The following is a 19,054-nucleotide window of genomic DNA, read 5'->3' on the forward strand; positions in this document are numbered from 1 at the left end:
TTTCTGGGCAAAATGCAGTATCAGAAACAAACAGTAAACCAACCAAAAAAACCCTCCAAACAACAAAAAAAGAACCAACTGTGTATCTACATCTACATCTTTACACCTTTACTGATACATCCATATCTGTATGTCTATATCTCTTAGTCCCCTTTTCCAGCAAGTGTCTACTTCTGGTATTCCTGTTCCTGGAAGTGGCAGCATCGTGGAAGCCCTTGAATGGGACAAGAAGGGCTACAGGAACAGGTAACCTAGCTCTAGAAACGTCCTGAGTGAAAAGATGAGGCGGGAACAGGACCACAGAGTGTTAGGAGAAACCAAAGCGGCCTGAAAAGGAGGCCCGAGGAAGCCCTTGAGCAGTTTCACTTCCGCGGGGCGCCCAGCGTGGCGAGCCCTCGCCCTGAGGCCCGCGCCCCGGGGCTGCGTTTCCGGGACCTCGGCCGCAGCCGCCGCGGTGGGAAGCGGGCTGAGGACGGTCGGGGGCCCGGAGACCAGCTCGCGGAGAACCTCAGACCGGGAGAAGCCGGGCTCGGCGGGCACCTGTCCAGGCGCCCGGGCTTCAGCGGCCGAGATGCTGCCAGCAGCGCCGGGCCGGGCGGGCGGGAGTCGGGAATGGCCCGCAGGCGGCCCAGCGCCCCGAGGTGGGTGTGCGCGCGGCCGGGCGGCCGGAGGGAGGCCAGCCCGCCCCGGGGTCCCGCGGAGACTGTGCGCCTCGCGGCGGCGAGACCACGGCTGCCGCTCCGCCGCGCAGCCGGCTTCTGTCGCGGGCTCCTTGCCGGGTGAATCGGGACGCGACGCGGTGGGAGCGCTCCTTGAGTCTGGGCGGCGTGCCGCAGCTTCTGAGTAGCTGGAACTTTCCAGAGCACCCGGGACAGGCTCCTCTAGTTTCTAAAATCAGCTTGGAACGTGTTTTAAAGTTATGCATCAGCCTAAAACTTCTGTCAACATGGCAAAACTTCCCTTTGGTAGCATCGCCCGTTTACCTAACGGGCCTCCCAAAATCCAATCCGGTAAATTTGGCCTGTGACCTGCTAATCAGACAGGTTACTTTCTGTAAAAACTCCTCGAAACACAGATTTTCTTAACTTGTTGAAAGGAAAAGCAGTCCGTTCGGTTGAATACATAAATGCATTTACGGGTCAAACAGAAGTTAAGGCACTTGTTTTCATTCCTTTTTGAAGTATGTCAAACGCATTTGTGAATTGTATAATGATTATAAAAAGTGGTCAGTTTTGAAAATTGAAAAGAAAAGGCTTCACTTGGATATTAAGATTCCTGGAGATGTTCACACTGAGATATGCGATAAGAAAATCGAGTGAAATTCTATTAATTTGCTGAATGGAGTTTCTCACAGCTTATTAGCATTTTGTTAAGTAATGAAATTAAGGCTTTAGCTGTTTCTCTTGGCAAGTGTTTTTTTTCATATATAAATTTTAAAAGACTGCTTTTCAGTTAAAATGGGGGTATTTGTGGCAATGGAAATGACAAGAAAGGAATTATATCTTATATGTTAACTTTCTAAATGTTAAACATTATTCTGAAAACTGTGGTCTGATGGACTGCATCTGTGCTTGCTTCAGTAACTAAACCAGCCATGTCTCTTGAACCTTGAGCAGGTTAGGTCTTTTGTAATTTCAATTGAACAATTTAGTTAAATAGAATCAGCTACAATTCGTTTCAAACTGCTCGATTGAGCACTTTAGCCAGAACATGACTATTATTTCATTTAATACTCAAGTAATACTTTGAGGTATTTGCTATTGTGAATAATGCTGGAGTGACGTGAACCAACTTTTGTCTCATCCTGAGTATTTCTGTTCCTCCCATGCATTTCCCCCCATCTCCTTTGGTCCTTCCAATATGGTATTTATTACTTGCTTCGTTTGTCTCCTCGTCTGGCTCAGGTAATGACACTTTTCTTATACTGAGCTATCTTTTTGTTATTAACCCATGCCATTCCTAGATATGAAGAGTGTTCTAAAAGAACTATTTCTGATTAATCCTTTTTTAAAAAATGGATACCTTTCCGTGTGACCTCTGTCTCTGCTTTGGGCAAGTGTCTCCACAGCATCTTAGGCTTTGGCTTAATGTGACACATTAAGGGTCAGTCAGTCCAACTGCCTCATTTTAGACATGAGAAAACTGAGACTCCGGGAGTGATTTGCCCACAGTCTCATAACCAGTAACTATTTGAAGATCCCGTTCATCATTTCACCAACAATCTTTACCTACCCACCCCCAAGGCTTGTGTAGTGATATGAGTGTAAAATGGACAAACACAGTTTAAAGTGGTAAATACAGTTTCATGCCTATGAAGATTATATTTCTAGCATTAGGTGTATTGTGTACTTGTAATGACAGTATCTTGTGTTTACTGCCATCAGAGAAATCTATGAGTGTCCGACTTGTCCTTTAATGGAAGCAGAAAAGATACGATACCCAGAGCTAAGACAGTGTGAAAATGGTGCACAGTGGTGAAAATTCCATTTAGACTTTATTTTCTGGCTTATGTTTAACTAGATACTGTCCACTAATGTCCAAAAGAGAAATTCCTTCTTTGTTTTATTCCAAAACTAATGATTGTTTAAATTTAAACTGCTACCTTCAATAAGGACTATTTATGAAAGCTCAGATTGCTCCCTACCCCGTAGTTTTTGTATTTTTTATTAATATTATTTGATGCCTCTGATGAAGAGAGAGATCAGTTGTTAGGTGAAAAGAAGAAAGCATCTGTCCTGTCTCACATCTTAATATGTTAACTTTCTAAGTGTTGAACATGTAACATTCTGAAAACTGTGGTCTGATGGACTGCATCTTTGCTTGTGAGAAACATGGTTTGTCTAAGTCTTTCCTTTGTGTCCTAAAGTTCTTGAAGATTTGAAGCTTTTTACTCTGACTACAGTCTTCCAACATAGCCAACAACCTAGATTTCTCCTACCAGGGAAGTACCCTTATTTAACTGTAGTGGCTGGTAAAACTTGCTTTCTTCAGACCAGCGAGAAAGGTTCTGATAAGCTTACTTATGCTGAGATTTTAAAGAGAGGTAGCTCTCTCAGGGCCTTTTTACTTTAATATGGGATAATTCTGTAATATTTACTTGCCTAGGATTTCAGGCGTACACAGCAGCATACTGAGCATCATACTTGGGGTAGCAGAGGGACCTTTTTTGCCACATGTATCTGAACACGTGCTTTAGGTGATCATGTCCTACTTCTGATGGCCTCTGGGCTCAGGCTGCTTCAAATCCAGTCCAGCTTCATTGCATATCTGCTTTGTGATCTTGGATAAATAAATAAATCTGTCATTATCCCAACTGGTCCATTAAAAAAGCAAAAGCGGGTACAAAGCAACATTTATTTGAAAGAATGTTTTTGAGGATTAAAGGAGAAAATGCATGTGAAGTGCTTTTCACGGTGCCATAGCAAAGAGTCATTGCTTGATATGTGTTAGTTTTACTTCCTTGGTCGTTGGTCAATAGTGTCATGTTTACATGTAAAAGATAGAGTTCTTATCGAGAAACTGCCTCATGCTGACTTGGGGAAAAAACTTAAAAGAATGAAGCCATCAAAAAAATTTGGGAGTGTGACTTCCTGTAGTAAGATATTGTCATAATCTTGGGGAAATAGTATGGTTAATAGTTCTGAGAGGAGAATAAAAAGGAATCCACAGTGAGAATAACTAAGGATAGATGGATTAAAAAGGGTTTAAACTAGGGCAGTTATAGGAAAGAATAAAATGGGAATTTAAGAGGACAAAATGAGAGTGTGTTTTATTTCCCCATATCACAGAGTACCAATTGTGACCCAAGTAAAAAAAAAATAAATGTATGTGAAAAAAATAAGCATCAAACATAAAATTGTGGGATACTTCATCAAATTATAAGAAGATGGAAGATCTATTTTACCAAAATATTTACTGTCGGGTTAAAAAAAATCCAATGTAAAGCATATCATTCCTGCCAAATATAAATCACACGTTTTGAGAATTTAAATGGCTGTTACCTGATCATCTGAGTTACAGTTGCTATTTTATTACTTTCTTTATAAATTATAGAATATCTTATAGTAATTTTGGAGACAACTCTGAAATAAGAATAGGAAGGACAAACATTCCGGAAGTTATTATTTAAAAATAAGTTATTATATGGCCTTGTAATTCTTTCCTGTTTTAAATGTAAAGAATGGTATCTAAGTTTTACTGCAGACACTGAAATAGTCCAGGTGGTGAAAATAACAGATATTGTATGGAATTATACCCTCCTGTATTTATTTTTGACTCAGAGAAAAATAATGAGCCTTTTAGACCTTTACCACTGAACAGAAATATCTTTGTTGCTTCCAAGTGCTCCAAATTGAGATAATCCAGAAAGACCACTTCCCTTTGTAATCATGAGATGTAATTCATCATTGCCTTGTGGTCTTTTATAAGATTTTCTTTGCTCCAGTTTATTAAAATAAGTTTTGTTTTATCATATTAACTATGTGCCATATTTTCCTTTCTTTTAAGCTCCTATAACCTCTTGTCCATGTTAGTAATTCTCATTGCTTCATGTTTTATGTGTTCCATTTTATAAGGAAGACATACTGAAAAGTGTAAGAACAGTTCCGGACTTGGAATTTCATTTGCCTGATTTCGTTTGGTCATGATCTCCGCTGAGGTGTAAACTTCATCCTTTGGTCGTGATCAATATCCTCATTCCCTTTGTGTTTGAATTTATCCGTAGGATCATGTCTAACTTTCAGAAGAAAACATAGTGTCAGACCACTTGAAATTTTGGCCTTCTTTTAATAGCTACCATTTATTACATTTCTACTTTGAATTCATGTTATATGGATATCACATTACCTTGATAGTTGAGAGCATCAGAGGATTAGCACCTGCTTTGGACAAGAAGTTATATTGTTCCATATAATCATATGAAAACATTTAATAATTCATTGTGTTCTTTCATTTCCTAAAAAAACTTTTCTAAACTTTTAGTTTTTGTTTTAGGGACTGGGGTGGAGGGTGAAGCACCAACATCAAAGATATGGAGAAACAAATCATATCAAAGTGGTAGGAGTCTATAAGATCATGGAACTGGAATGACACATTGTAGAGCGGGGGTCCCCAACCCCCAGGCCGTGGACCGTTAGTGGTCCGCAGCCTGTTAGGAACTGGGCCGCACAGCAGGAGGTGAGTGGCAGGCGAGCAAGGGAAACTTCACTGCCGCTCCCCATGGCTCACATTACCGCCTGGACCACCCCGCCCCCCGCCCAGCCAGTGGAGAAATTGCCTTCCACGAAACCGGTCCCTGGTGCCAAAAAGGTTGGGGACCACTGTTGTAGAGTATTTCTTGTGACTGTATGAAGAATCCCTAAAATTTATACATTTTCTACATTGGCCAATCACATTTTATTTAGATTTAGTAGACCCATGTAATTAAAAAAATCTCAGGAGACAGCTACAGTTTTAATACAGTTCGTGAGCTATTGGGTCACAATTGGGAAAGTGAGTGAGATAAAACTGAAGCAAAAATCTACTTTGATTTCAATTAAGGAGATAATTTCCTTAATTTCCTCATTACTTTTCAGTAAGAGTTTAGAACTTTCACTACTCCAGGCACTTCTCTGTAGACCAGAGGACCAGAAACCCTTCCTTTATCATATCCTGTCCATCCATATCTATGTAAGAGGGGTAGAACCATGGATAGCCCAGATTCCAGAAACAGTTACTTTGGCCGAGAATAGGCACTTGATTCAAAGGCAGCCAGTCCATGGACTGCTTAATGACCAGTGACGTGTGTTGTCTGGCACACACATTTAAAGATTTGTTGCACTCAACAAAGCCCTTCTTTCAAACAAGAGATAATGAGGCTGTTGTCAGTGGAAGGTCGATGTTTGATGATATACGGTAGAGGATGACAGCTAGTTGACTCATGTGCAAGGTGGATAATTAGAAAAAAGATGAGAAGAGAGAATTAAGGAGCACTGAAAAACAGAGGGAGGAGTTTTAGTTTCTGACTTCCCATTTCCAGGCCAAGTAAGACCCAGCTGCGCTTCTTGTTCTGATATTGTCTGTTCATGAAATGCCTGTGGGGTCCTTGCAATGACCTTCTCTTTACATGGACTAATTTGAATGAGTTTCTCTTCTTTGGAGGAAAAAAAGAGTTTGGGTTAGAATAATTTTATTTCTCAAACACTGCCACTCCTGTTCACGTAAGCTTCTTCTTTTGTAGAAAGTTGTTATTATTGTTAAAGTGATGTCTTCTATGCATCTTCCATTGAAAGTTAAACAATCTGAGAATTAGGTCTATTCCTTTTATGTGCTGAAAGTAGGGTGCCTTATGAGTAAGTCTTGTGGTCCTCTAGAGAAGAATATTTGGAGTTTTCTAGCTTTATTGTTGATATTTGAAGAAACTGCGTGCAGTTATTTTTGTCTCTAAACTTGAAGTCTCCATAGTTGGTGAGGAAATACTTCATTCAAAGGTTAATATTTTAAGAGTTAAGCACTGTTAAGAAGTCTAGAGTTTTGCATTATGTATTATAGTTACAGAATTATGTTAATTATAAAATTTAGCAATAGACTTTTTATGTTTTGTTAATTCTATGTTTTTATTTATCTGAAAAATTTACCGCATACTGTTTCTGATAAATTTTTAAAATGTATTTAAATTGAGGCACACAGGGAGGATGCTTATGACATTTATCTTTGTAAAAAAGGAAGAGAAGATACAAAAGCAGCATAATTTACTGGCTATTATCGCAATCCCCCAGCATATGATGAAAAATAGCATCACTGACAGGCAATTGTGAAAACTTTATACACACTATCAGTGGATTAATATCAATCTGAAGCAGTGTAATCAGCATTGTACTTCAGAGACTGGTCCTTGATTAAGATTTTTTTTAGTAATAGAGTAGAAAGTTTAGTATCCTCATTAAGTTACAGATGATGTGTTAATAATGGGGTTAATGATCATCTTGGAAAACAAGATTAAATTCAGTGTGCTCTTACCAAACTGGGGAGATCGCCACAAATTAATGAAGTTCAGGTGTGATCAATTAAGTGTAGTGATGTAGATGAAGGAATTAGGCTCAGAATGATAAAAGATTTTCAAGTTTTGACAAGGGTACATTCACAGACTTATAATGAGCAACGGGGAGAGTTGCAGAAGAAGCTGGAAAAGTAAATGGAAACTAAATTACATAAATCTGTGAGAAAAGTCCCCTAAGTAAATATAATGAGTAGCTATTGAAGAGTTTTAAAACAGAAGCATGACATCACTAGATTTTGGTTTTTAGATCACATGAAAGGTTATTCTTCTGAATCACCTTCTAAATCAATGAAGGTGAAAATAAAAAGAATTTATAACCTAAAAAAAAAAGAAGATCATGTAAGCTGCTTTTGGTACAACAACTTGGAAGAGGTCAACAATGGAAAGGTTTTGAACAATTAGGAGTTTATCAACCAGTAAAATATAGGGAGAAGTGGACATGTTTATTAAGAACTATTACTTACATACTTTCTGTGGTATAGTAGGAGATATAGAGCCTGAGGGGGAAAGAGATGTGAAGAATCAATCTTACGTTTGTGGCATGGAAAACTTGGAGGGTCATAAAGCTGTCATTTACTCCAATGGAAAAGATTGAAAGAGCAGGAGGAAACGGTAATGGCATGAGAACATCCAATTTTGCGTATATTATATTAGGGATATCTGGGAAACATTCAAGTAGCGATGTCAAGTAAACATTTGATATTATGATATGGAGCTCAGAAAGGCAGTTCAGGCTGGAGATATAAAATTGGGGAAAATACAGTCTTTAAAACTACATCAGTAAATAAGATAACAGAAAAAAAAGAGTTTAGAGTAGAAAGAAAAGATGACCCAGGATAAAGAACCATGTAAAGCAAACATTTAAAGCATTGATAGAGCGAGAGGAGTTACCCAATATGATTGAGGAGAGGCTAAAAAGAAAAGGAGGAAAATAAGCGTAAAATGGCAAGAATTCAAGAATAAAATGTTTGGGGAAGGCAAGAGCGGTGAACTGATTCAAATTCTTTGAATAGGTCAGGTAAATTGAGGACTGAAATTTAGCCAATGGATCTGGCACCATGAAACTTAAGATGACCTTAGAGAGAGAAGTAAGTAGCTTTAGTAGAGGGGATGAGAGTTGAAGGGTGAAGGTAGATGAGGATGTGGACGCCATGTAGACAACTTTTTAAAGCGTGGCTGCCAGAGTGTAGAAAGAAAGTAGCCACTGCAGGAGATGTGGGTCAAGGAAAGAATTTTATTTATGTCTTTATTTTTTGTTTTAAGATCTGTGCTGCTATAATGATTTATCTGTACTCGAAAGCTGATAGCACTACACCAAAGGAGATTTTCTCCTGTGAAAATTTTCAAAGACAAGTTCCATAAATTCCATTAGGAACACATTTTAATGTACAGATTTTCTTATGTGTTTAAATATTCTGTTTCATTTTTTCCCTTACTTCGTTCCTTCTTTTTTTCCATGTTTCCAGAGTGCTTCTTCCTCCTCCTCTCCTCCCCTTCCTTCTCCTCCTTCATTCCTTTTCCATCTCCCCACCTCCTTCTCTCCCTAAGCATCAATGTTAATGGAAAATAACATATTTCTTTTTATAGAAACTTTGTTTCAATGCTAGATTATTCCATAGCTTTACTTTTTATTGATCATTCCGTCCTTTTTATCCAAATTGGAATCAATGCATCACTATTACAATCATATCTTTGCATATGCTTCAACTCCCACCCACCTCTTTTTGTCATACCCGCTTGATAAAACAGCAACCCTACATAAGTCTATCCAATTGTATTCTTCTTGTCTGAATCAATGTAACTGAATGTTGCTAAATAAAAGCACATTCAAGCAGGTTGGTATAGTTATAAATTTTGACGGTTCTTGTTACATGTTAGTTGTGTCCTAGAAGATTTTGATAATAAATGACAGTGAGCTCAAAATTGCATTCCCTGACAAGGGTGTAGAATGCAGATTTGTTCTGTGATGTCAGACCAGTGAAATCTTACATACTTTCTGTCTGCTGATGGGCAAAAAACACTGTACCATGCTGCCTAACACTGTATACACTAGATAATGTGGCTGTTGAGCACTTGAAATACAGCTGGTTCAAACTGAGATGTGCTGTAAATCTAAAAACACACCCTAGTTTTCAAAGATTTAGTACAAAAAAGTAGAATATAAAACCTCTCAGTCATTTTTATGTGGATTACATGTTGAAAAATATATTGCATTTATTGGATTAAATATATTACTATAATTAATTTTACCTGTTTTTATTTTTGAAATGTAGCTGTTACAAAATTAAAATTACATATGTGGTTAGCATTTGTGACTTGTATTTTCTGTTGGATAGCAGTGCTCTAAGCTTTCAAAAAAACCCCAGTGAAATCCATTAAAGGTTTGATTTCTCCCTTATAAAATATTGTTATATAAATATTACCAGATAACTGTCATAAAAATGGTAACATAATTCACAGTCCCTTCAGCAGTTTAAAGAGACCCTCTTCCCATTCATGCCCACCCACAGAAGGTATTTTAATAGTGACATTTCATTATTATTTTAACGCTAGGTAAAATTTAACTAGCATTTTTTCATATCGTTTACTCATATTTCTAGTATGTCTTCTGTCTTAATAATTTGTAAGAGCACATTGTAAGATCATACTGTAAGATCATATTATATACTTATGGATCACAGATACTTTTCTCAATCTATTTTAGTCTTTCTAAATGATTTAGATTATGGTGTTTGTTGCCACTGAATATATTTTAATGCTCATTGGTTCAAATATGCTTATATTTTCTTTCCTAGTTCTGTTTCCTGTCTTGGCTGGAGGAGTCTTATAAACCCTGAAATGACCAATGTCACTTTCTACATTTTTTTTTCTAGGATTTAAATTTTTATAGTTGCATGTAGTGTGCTTGGGATTTATTTTCGTTTATAGCATGAGGCTGAAATCCAACTTAAGTTTTTCTTTTTTAAAAAAAATAAGGGCAGCCAATTGAGAAATCAACATTTATTAAAGGAACCCTACTCTTCCAAATGAATTGAAATACCACCATTGCCATACAGCAAATTTTCGTATATCCTGGAATTTGCATTCAGAGTGTTCTGTTCTACTAATGTATTTGTTTATTCCCAAGCCAATATCTGCTAAGGAAAGTTCTCCCAAGAAATCTCCTTTTCCTTTTATTTTCTTGGCTACTAATAGATATTTATTCTTCTATTTTTCCACTTGCATTTAAAGATTATTTTGTCCACTTCTCCCTCCCATGAAACAATTGGGATGCTGTGTAACACACAGTTTAGAAGAATTTAATAGAAAATAATCTAGCAGTTTTAAGCAGAAAGAACTTTAAGATAGGGAATTGAGTTTTTACGTAACTGATGTAAGGAGTTTGGAAATAGGCTGGGACAATTTTCCTCAGTGTCCCTCTTGGGTGGGGGGCTGGAGCGGGGAGTAGGGGCGAATGGGGTGGTGACTACTTTCTTATCACCATCAGGAAGCTGGGGAATCTGGAAGGCACTGAACCAGATGTTGGCACCTGAAACACGCTGGCGTCAGGACCCTAAGAATTTCTGGCTTATAAGCCATCTCCTGTTTGCTGGATCTGCACTAACAAAACCAGATGCCTTTCATTTCTTTGGAATTGCATTATATGTATATACTGATTTGGGGAGAATCAACTTTAAATTCTATTAAATATTCTATTGGATTAACTTGGGAAGAAAATTCTGTGTGAAAAAGGTCCTAGGTTTCAGAAGTATATAGTAACTTGGGTTACTTAAATCAATTGACAGAGTTGGAAACTTTCCACTCACTCATGTTACAACCACGTGAAGGTTGAGTTTTCCTGATGTGCTTCTGTGAACAAATGTAACAAGACATTACTTTCTATATTTGAAATGTCTTTCCAGGTAATATTTTATCACAAAATTAGTTCCTTGAATCATTAATTGGAAAAATGTGACCTCTTCATTGAAATTATGAGAAGGAAAATATCTGAAATTTTATTAGTATTAAACTGTATAAGATATTAAAATTAAAAAAGACACAGTGCCTTTTTAAAAGGAATTTAAGATAGATCTTTGGATATGCCTATAGAATATTAGTTTACAATTTATCAAAAATTTTATTTGTATTATAGATGAAACTAATTTCCTAATCTCTCACCTGTTTCCTATACATTTTTCCAATTTAACATTGATAAATGTTATTTTACATGATAACTAAGGCTACAAGTTGTGTTCACCTTTGTGGGTTGATTATCTGTACTGATATCTATGTCTTATTATATCAACTCAGATATGGGATCTGTCACTTACTTGTGTGACTTTGAACAGATTACTTATCTAGGATCCAATTCTTTTATATCTGGAATGGGTAACACCCTATTTTATAGGATCATGATGATTAAATATAATTCTGTGTGTAAAGTGCCTGGAGCATTCATAACAGATGCTTAGCAAAAGGCAAATATTATTACATTCAGCATAAGCTGGTATTCAGCTTTCACTTTTATTAGAAGAAATGTGTTTACATGGCTCATTCCCTGCACTTCTGGTGTCACATACATATGAATCTCAGGATTGAGAGCCTCATATAAATGTTCTTTCAGTTCTCCTGTTTAATTTTTCTCAACACTACATTAAACACTGTAATATCTCAAACACATGATTCTCTGGGTGTTCACTACAAACTGAACTTGATGAAACCTGTGATCTGTTATGAAAACAAATGCTGTGGTTCTATATGTGAATTGTGTGTTGTCTTCAGGAAAAATAGTTAATGGGTAAAGAACATTTTTCTCATTTTGAGAATTTAATTCTGTTTAAGCATCATATTTTCAAAAATAAAAATGTAGTTAATGTTCATTGCTTTATTTTTGGAGGAGACTTGGTCCACAACTATATCATAGATTATACCCCCGCCTCCCCGGCCCCATGAAGAAAAAACAGCACACAGAAAAACTGGATCATAGTGTAGTTGACTCATAGTGTAGTTGACTCAGATCATAGTGTAGTTGACTCTTAACTTTTGTGATAAAGGCATTTCTAATATCATCATATAGTTAAATAATAGCTGATATAGTTGCATAGGTAAAGCTTTAGTGATATATTTGAAATTGTTTAAATTATGTCTGAGCAGTGTATTCCTTATAGGGTATAAATCTATACAGTGTTTCACCTAGACCTCTAAGGGTGAGGAGAATAACAGAAAAGGGCCCCTAAGCAAATTTCTGGTTTTAAGTAACCTACAGTTCCTTTAATTATGGAAAGAAAGGGACAGCTTTTCTTTTTTTTTTTTTTATGAGAGCCAGTCTTCCAAGAAGTTAGCAGTTAACACACATTTCATTTCTGCCTCTCCTTGGGAAAATATAGAAGATTCATTAGAAAGTATGCTCATATGTACTACTTTATTATATGACCTCTGAGAATAATTTTCTGATCTGGTGCATATGAAAATCTAGGCTTAGGTTCCTCATTCTGAGTTTAAAGCCTACCTGAACCACCTAGTAGTTAGTCATATGACCTTAGGTAACTGTTATAGGACCTCTCTGTACCTCACCAAGAAACGAGGAAAGAACATTTAGTAATACTTGCAGCAGAGTAGGTGCTCTGTAATAGATGGCCGTCACGGCTGCTGCGAGGTGAGTAGGTGAGTGACCATGTGAGACATTATGAAGGGTGTCTCATACTTCTCTTACCTGATGGTCAATACCTCGAAAACCTGAGTTCATACTTCCAGGGCTTTATTCCTTTAATACTGTGTTGGCCATATTGCTCTATAGCATATATATTTCCTTGGAAAAAAGTTTTTTATGGTGGAAAAAGTTTTGAATATACATATTAGAACATTAAAATGGCCTGAGAAATTCTGCAATAAACAATGTCTCTTCAATTTCCTTGAAGCTGTTGTTTCACAAATATATTTAACCGTGGGATGCTCTGTCATCTCAAGGCTGGTAGAGAAGTAAGTCCTTCGGCACGAAGGTATCATCCCTGTTAAATGGCAAAGAGTTCTTGAGAGGATGGCTCCTTCAACCAGAGGCTGGTTCCACTCCTTTTAGTGTTTTCCTCGGTCTCCTCATTCCACTGTGTAAATAAAGTTCTGACCCTTTGCTGATGACCATATTTTGAATGAGTGGGAGGGAGGGAGGCTTATAATAGAAATAAAAGCAAAAGGAGCTATACAGCAGGGAAATGACATTGGTAGACTGAGTAGGGCACACACAATTTGCCAATTTCTTTCATTCTCTTATTTTTCATTCTGACCATTCAGGTGGGACCTTTGATTACGGGATGTGCTAGAGAAAATGGGAGGAAAATCAGGAGGTGATTCTCTGTTAGGGAAAGGAAAGTGTATGAATGAAATGGAACTGGGAAAGTACACAGGGAATTCTAACATAATAATATTTTGGAATGTATTTATGAGGTTGATATTTAAATAACGTGTGCATCTTAACTGAGCAAAAGATTTTACAGATATTTTCACATGTTATATCTGTAAACCTACCACTATCTCAGGAATCATGTAAGCTATGTAAATGCCTTCACATTGTTTAACTATTGGGATTTCATTCATCTGAACGTTCTAAAATTAAGAGCATCTTGACTACATGGCCATAAACAGATTACTTCATCTTAGAAATGTCTGTCAGTGAAACACATGTTTGATGCAAACGTATGGGCTATTAAGAGTCACCCAAATAAATTTTTGTTGAAATATTTTTCAACCTAAAACAACAGAAACTGATATAAATGCAAATAATTTAGACAGAGAATGAATTTTATGTCTTGGAGATTGACTAACTTAACAGCCCACCACACAGAAAACATTGTGAATATGACAATGACTTTTATTACTGAAATAGACTGGATGCTATCTAAAGGAAGGGGTAAGCTCTGGCATCCATTCAGCAGAGGAAAACACATTAATAGATGCTTCCTGATTTGCTAGTACAAAGTGTGACATTAGAGTAGCCAATTAAGTTTATGAAAAAGGATAAATAAAGGTGAAGCCATTTCTGAATGCCCTGTTTCTGAATATCCTCGGAGTCCTGTATCTACCCTTAGATAACCACCCTGGTTTCCAAATTCTTTCTCAATTGTTTGGTTTGCATATGAGCTGCCTTTGATCGTGAAAAAAAGTCTTAAAAATTCAGAGAACTATTTTTTTATTTTTTATAAATTTTTCAATTTTTAAAAATATTTTTGGCTGCATTGGGTCTTCATTGCTGCACGCGGGCTTTCTCTAGGTGTGGCGAGCAGGGACTACTCTTCGTTGCAGTGTGCGGGCTTCTCATTGCGGTGGCTTGTCTTGTTGCGGAGCACAGGCTCTAGGGCGCGCAGGCTTCAGTAGTTGTGGCACGCGGGCTCAGTAATTGTGGCTCACGGGTTCTAGAACGCAGGCTCAGTAATTGTGGCGTATGGGCTTAGTTGCTTAGCGACATGTGGGCTCTCCTGGACCAGGGCTCGAACCTGTGTCCCCTGCATTGGCAGGCGGATTCTTAACCACTGTGCCACCAGGGAAGTCCTCACAGAATTTTTTACACAAAGATAATTTTAAGGCATTTCTCAATATTATATTAACTTTTTAAATCTGGTAACTAATAGTTTAGTTATTTTTACTAAGATTTCTATAACCGTTTAATATAACTAAGAATATTTAATTAAAATATATCATGGGGCAAATAGAAAGAGTATGATTATGGTCTAAAAATAAATGAAATTTAATATCCTCCATGTATGTCTAGAAGATTAAATCATTGTGCTTCATTATTTTTTCTAAAATAATACATGCACATAATTGAAAATATGTAACAAAGACTGAAAAAGTAGAAAAAAGCCGTGTATGTACTTCTAGTTTTTATTTTTCTATGTTTACTTTTAATAGTTTTACTCATGTAGCACTGTAACTTTAATATACTTACTATTTGTATATGCACTTTAAAATTACATTTGTATGGCTATTTGGTGATATGACATTTGTAAATATGTCAGCTGTGCTCTCTCACATAAATCTGTTGCACAATGTTTTAAAACAAAAGAAAACAGAATAAAAAGAAGAAAATCCACAATGATTTATTGGATAAAAGAATAGATCATTGTCCATACAAGATTATTTTAATTAATTTAAAGAAAGACTGAGAAAGACAAATTTGGTATGATTTCACTTTTATAAAAAACAAAACAAATTAAGCAGCATAACAAAACTGAAACAGAGTCATAGGTACAGAGAACAAACAGGTGGTTGCCATAGAGAAGGAGGGTGAGGGGATGAGTGATTGGTGAGAGAGATTAAGAGGTACAGACTTTCATTACAAAATAAATGAGTCATAGGGGTGAAATGTACAGCAAGGGGAATATAGTCAATAATATTATAATAAGTTTGTATGGTGACAGATGGTAACTAGACTTATGGTGATCATTTTGTAATGTACAGAAATATCAAATCACTATGTTGTGTACCTGGAACTAACATAGTGTTGTAGGTCAGTTATATTTCAATTAAAAAATATGTATACTCTCTTAGTCAATACTAAGTATACAATATGGTATTGTTCCCTATAACCATGTTACCTTTAGTCACCATGCTGTACATTGCTTAAGTTTTAACTCTCATTTAAATTATGATTACAGATGAGAATTATAATTTACCTTCATTTAAATCATGATTCTCTTTCCCAGACATTTTTCTTAGGATTTCTTAAGTTATATTGCCAGTGTTCTCAGACATTTTCCAATGCTTATGTCACCTTAGTCCCTTGAATGTATCATGATACAGTGGAAAGAGCACAGTTTTAATATTTGGAAAGGGTTTTATAGCCAAGCATGTCCCTAGTGTTGCCAGCCATATTGTTTTTTAAACATTGACAATGTAAATTAACACTTGCAAGATGCGTATGGGCCCTGCAACAACAACAACAAAATTTAACTTTATTAACTCTTCTAAGACGTATTGGGGATGGTTTTGATTGTAGAAAATTTGGGAAATATAAGGAAGAAACATAAAATTCCATTTCAGTGTACTGCCCAGACTTCATCCTGTTTACATATTGGTACATTTTTTTTAACCTGTATGTATATAACATTTTTAAAAGCAAAATTGGACCTAAAAATAATAAAGAAATAAAACAATCGTTTTTAGGAACATAGGAATTTTTTTTTTTTATAGCACTTGATTTGAAGTCAAATAAGCACAGGATCAAATCCTGGCTCTGTCACTGAGGGACTTTCCTCTTTTGCAAGCTATGCAACCTCTCTGATGCCCAGGAGGCATTATGTATATTGATGATAACATCAATTATTCGGGAGAATGATTGGCTCATAACAGTAATTCAATTAGTATCTCCTATCTTAAAAGAAAAACACTACAGAAATAAAAGTTGGTTTCTCTAGGCACTTGGGAGTGAGGATATTTGTCAAGAAAGAGTGGACTAATGCCTCTATATTCTTGTGTAGGAGTAATTATTCTTCATTTATTCTGCATCTCCTGTGCTAGGGTCCAGGGATATACACAAAGTTGGCTCCAGCCCTCAGGGACTGTATTTAAGTGAAATAGGATGGGACAAGCCGAATAGCTCTATTTCTTTTTATCTTCACTCTTAATTCAACATCAGGTGACTCAAAACCCCTCAGCCTGCATAGATCTGAATAATTCAGTCATGAGAACCAGTTAGCAGGCCAAGCAATGGCTAAGAGTGTTTTCTCTGACTATTCAGGGTGATTTCTGAGGCATATCTGCTGTTCCAGAAAGTCACCACTCATTTTAGAATGCAGTCATGAGTACAGTCTCTAGGGACAGAGTTTTGCAAATTTCAGTCATTCTCATAAGACCTTCCCCAATTTTTGGCTCTACTACCAATCCTCTTCCCTTTTAAGAAAAAACTTTTCTTTAGGTTAAATTTTTTTAGCTTAAATATGATATATTTTTAAAAATTATATCACTACCGTAAATGAAAAATCATTATCACTTGCCGTAAGTAGAAGGTGACCATACAAATAAACAGATTGAAAATGAAATAATTTTGAAAAAATTGTAGCTAAGGGTAAGCTCTGGGCACATGGGTCACTCTGTCTTTGATCGTGTTGGAGTTCATGAACTCACAGGAGCTCCAAACTGAGACATAGCCCTTGAAGGAGTCAGGATTGGAGAAGCACTCTAAGGGGAATGACTTTTCCTCTCTGACTTCCTGTCACAGTGTCCCAGGAGTTTGCATCCCACCCACTGGCAAATGCTGTCTCGAAAGACAGATTTCACTTTCCAGTAGATTGAAAGGAAGTTTTATTTAGAGCTGACAGGTGTCAGGCACTATGATAAATGCTCGCCATACTTCATCTCATTTCATTCTCACAGCAACCAATTTCATAAGTGGTATTATCCAAATGTTACAAGTGGGGAAACCAAGTTCAGAGATGTTAATTATTTGCCAAATTTGGACTCATGACAACCTTACCCCAGAGCTTGGCCTCTTGACCACTGTATGCCTCTCTGAAGTAAACTCATTTCATTCTCACACAAACCCATATATACATCCATGTCAGGCAGATATTCCTCCCATGTGAACTTTTCCCATTTTTTTAATCAATAAAGTAGCCATGTATATAGAAAGTCATCTTAATAGAAACATGTACAACACAGAAGATGATATCGTTCCTTGTTAGTAGATCCACTTAGAAACATTCTTTACAAGCAATAGAATAGACAACCACAGTTTCCAACCGATAATCATAAAAATTTAGAAAGTTTTGCTACTTTCAAGGTCCTTGGAGATGAATGAAGTAATAGGAAGTGAAATATCTACAATGAAGTGCTACAAAAAATGTCTTTAATGAAGGCCGTCAGGGTATTTAAAATAGTGAAAGCTGTAATACATATGTGATTAAAATATATATTGTAAAATGCCTGCAGTAGAGTACTTTAAGAATGCAAGGCTAATAATTTGCATCTGCCTAACGCTTTGCATCCTCAAAGGAATTTTCAAACCCCTGCTAATTGACTCTTAGAAAATTCTTCTAATGTATCATTTGCTTTGACTCAATCAGAAATTTAAACAATGATCTTTTAAGCTTTCTAATCTAGGTTATCCTACAAACACGGTGTGAGGAGAAGCAGAAAGTATACTTGCACATATATCTATCTGTTTTACTTCAGAAGGCTTTGGGAAAGGGAGGGATGGAACCAGAGCTGAAAGCAGTGTTCAGATGTTGTGGTGGACAGAATAATGGCACCCCAAAGATATCTACATCCTAATCCTCGAACCTGTGAATATATTATTCACCTGGCAAAAAAGGATTAAGATTGAAGATGAAATTAAGATTACTAATCAGTTTACCTTGAGAGGGGGAGAGTATCATGGATTATCCAGGTGGGTTCAGTATATTCACTAGGGTCCTTATAAGTGAAAGAGCAAGGCAGCATGTCTCTTGCTGCTGAAGACACGTACTGTATTCTGTAACATCTTACGGAAAGACCCGAACGAACTTTTTGGGCAACCCAATAGCATGAGAAGGACTCAGCCCAATGTTGCTGGCTTGAAGATGGAGGAATGGGGCAAGAGCCAAGAACTGTGGATTGCTTCTAGAAGCTGAAAAATGCAAAAGAATGGATTCTTCTCTGGGCCTCCAGAAGGAACATAGCCCTGCCTATGTCTTGATTTTAGCCTAGTGAGACCCATTTCAGACTTCTAACTTCCAGTACTGTAAGATAATAAATTTCTGTGGCCTTTAAGTCATTAAGTCTGTGGTAATTTTTTACAGCAACAATAGGAAACTAATACCGATTTCTAAACACATGTGGACTCAACAGGAGCAAAGAATTGCATTCTTTGCATGAATACCACAGATAAGACCCTATCCATCAAACATTCATACACCATCAGCCTTGTTAAAACACTGGATGTAACCATGAAAAAATGAGCTGTTATAAAACATGATATCAGTGTAATCCTTTAGTAGTCATCCTTGGTAAGATAGATACTTATTCATTATTGAAACATCTCTCTGGAATTCACTGTTGTTTTAATAGGGA

At 36.8% G+C, this 19,054-nt stretch overlaps 1 protein-coding gene across 4 annotated transcripts in view; it reads left to right on the forward strand.

The window, feature by feature from the left end:
- Positions 1-463: 463 nt before the first annotated feature.
- BANK1 (B cell scaffold protein with ankyrin repeats 1) overlaps positions 464-19,054 on the forward strand; it is a 319,375-nt gene continuing 300,784 nt past the window's right edge. For all 4 annotated transcript variants that reach the window (XM_028491690.1, XM_028491692.1, XM_028491691.1 and 1 more), the window contains exon 1: positions 464-641. In XM_028491690.1, coding sequence (XP_028347491.1) covers positions 572-641 — 70 coding nt within the window. In that variant the 5' untranslated portion in view covers positions 464-571. The remainder of the gene's footprint in view (positions 642-19,054) is intronic.

Source organism: Physeter macrocephalus, chromosome 7 (assembly GCF_002837175.3).
Source record: "Physeter macrocephalus isolate SW-GA chromosome 7, ASM283717v5, whole genome shotgun sequence".
Lineage (NCBI taxonomy): Eukaryota > Metazoa > Chordata > Mammalia > Artiodactyla > Physeteridae > Physeter > Physeter macrocephalus.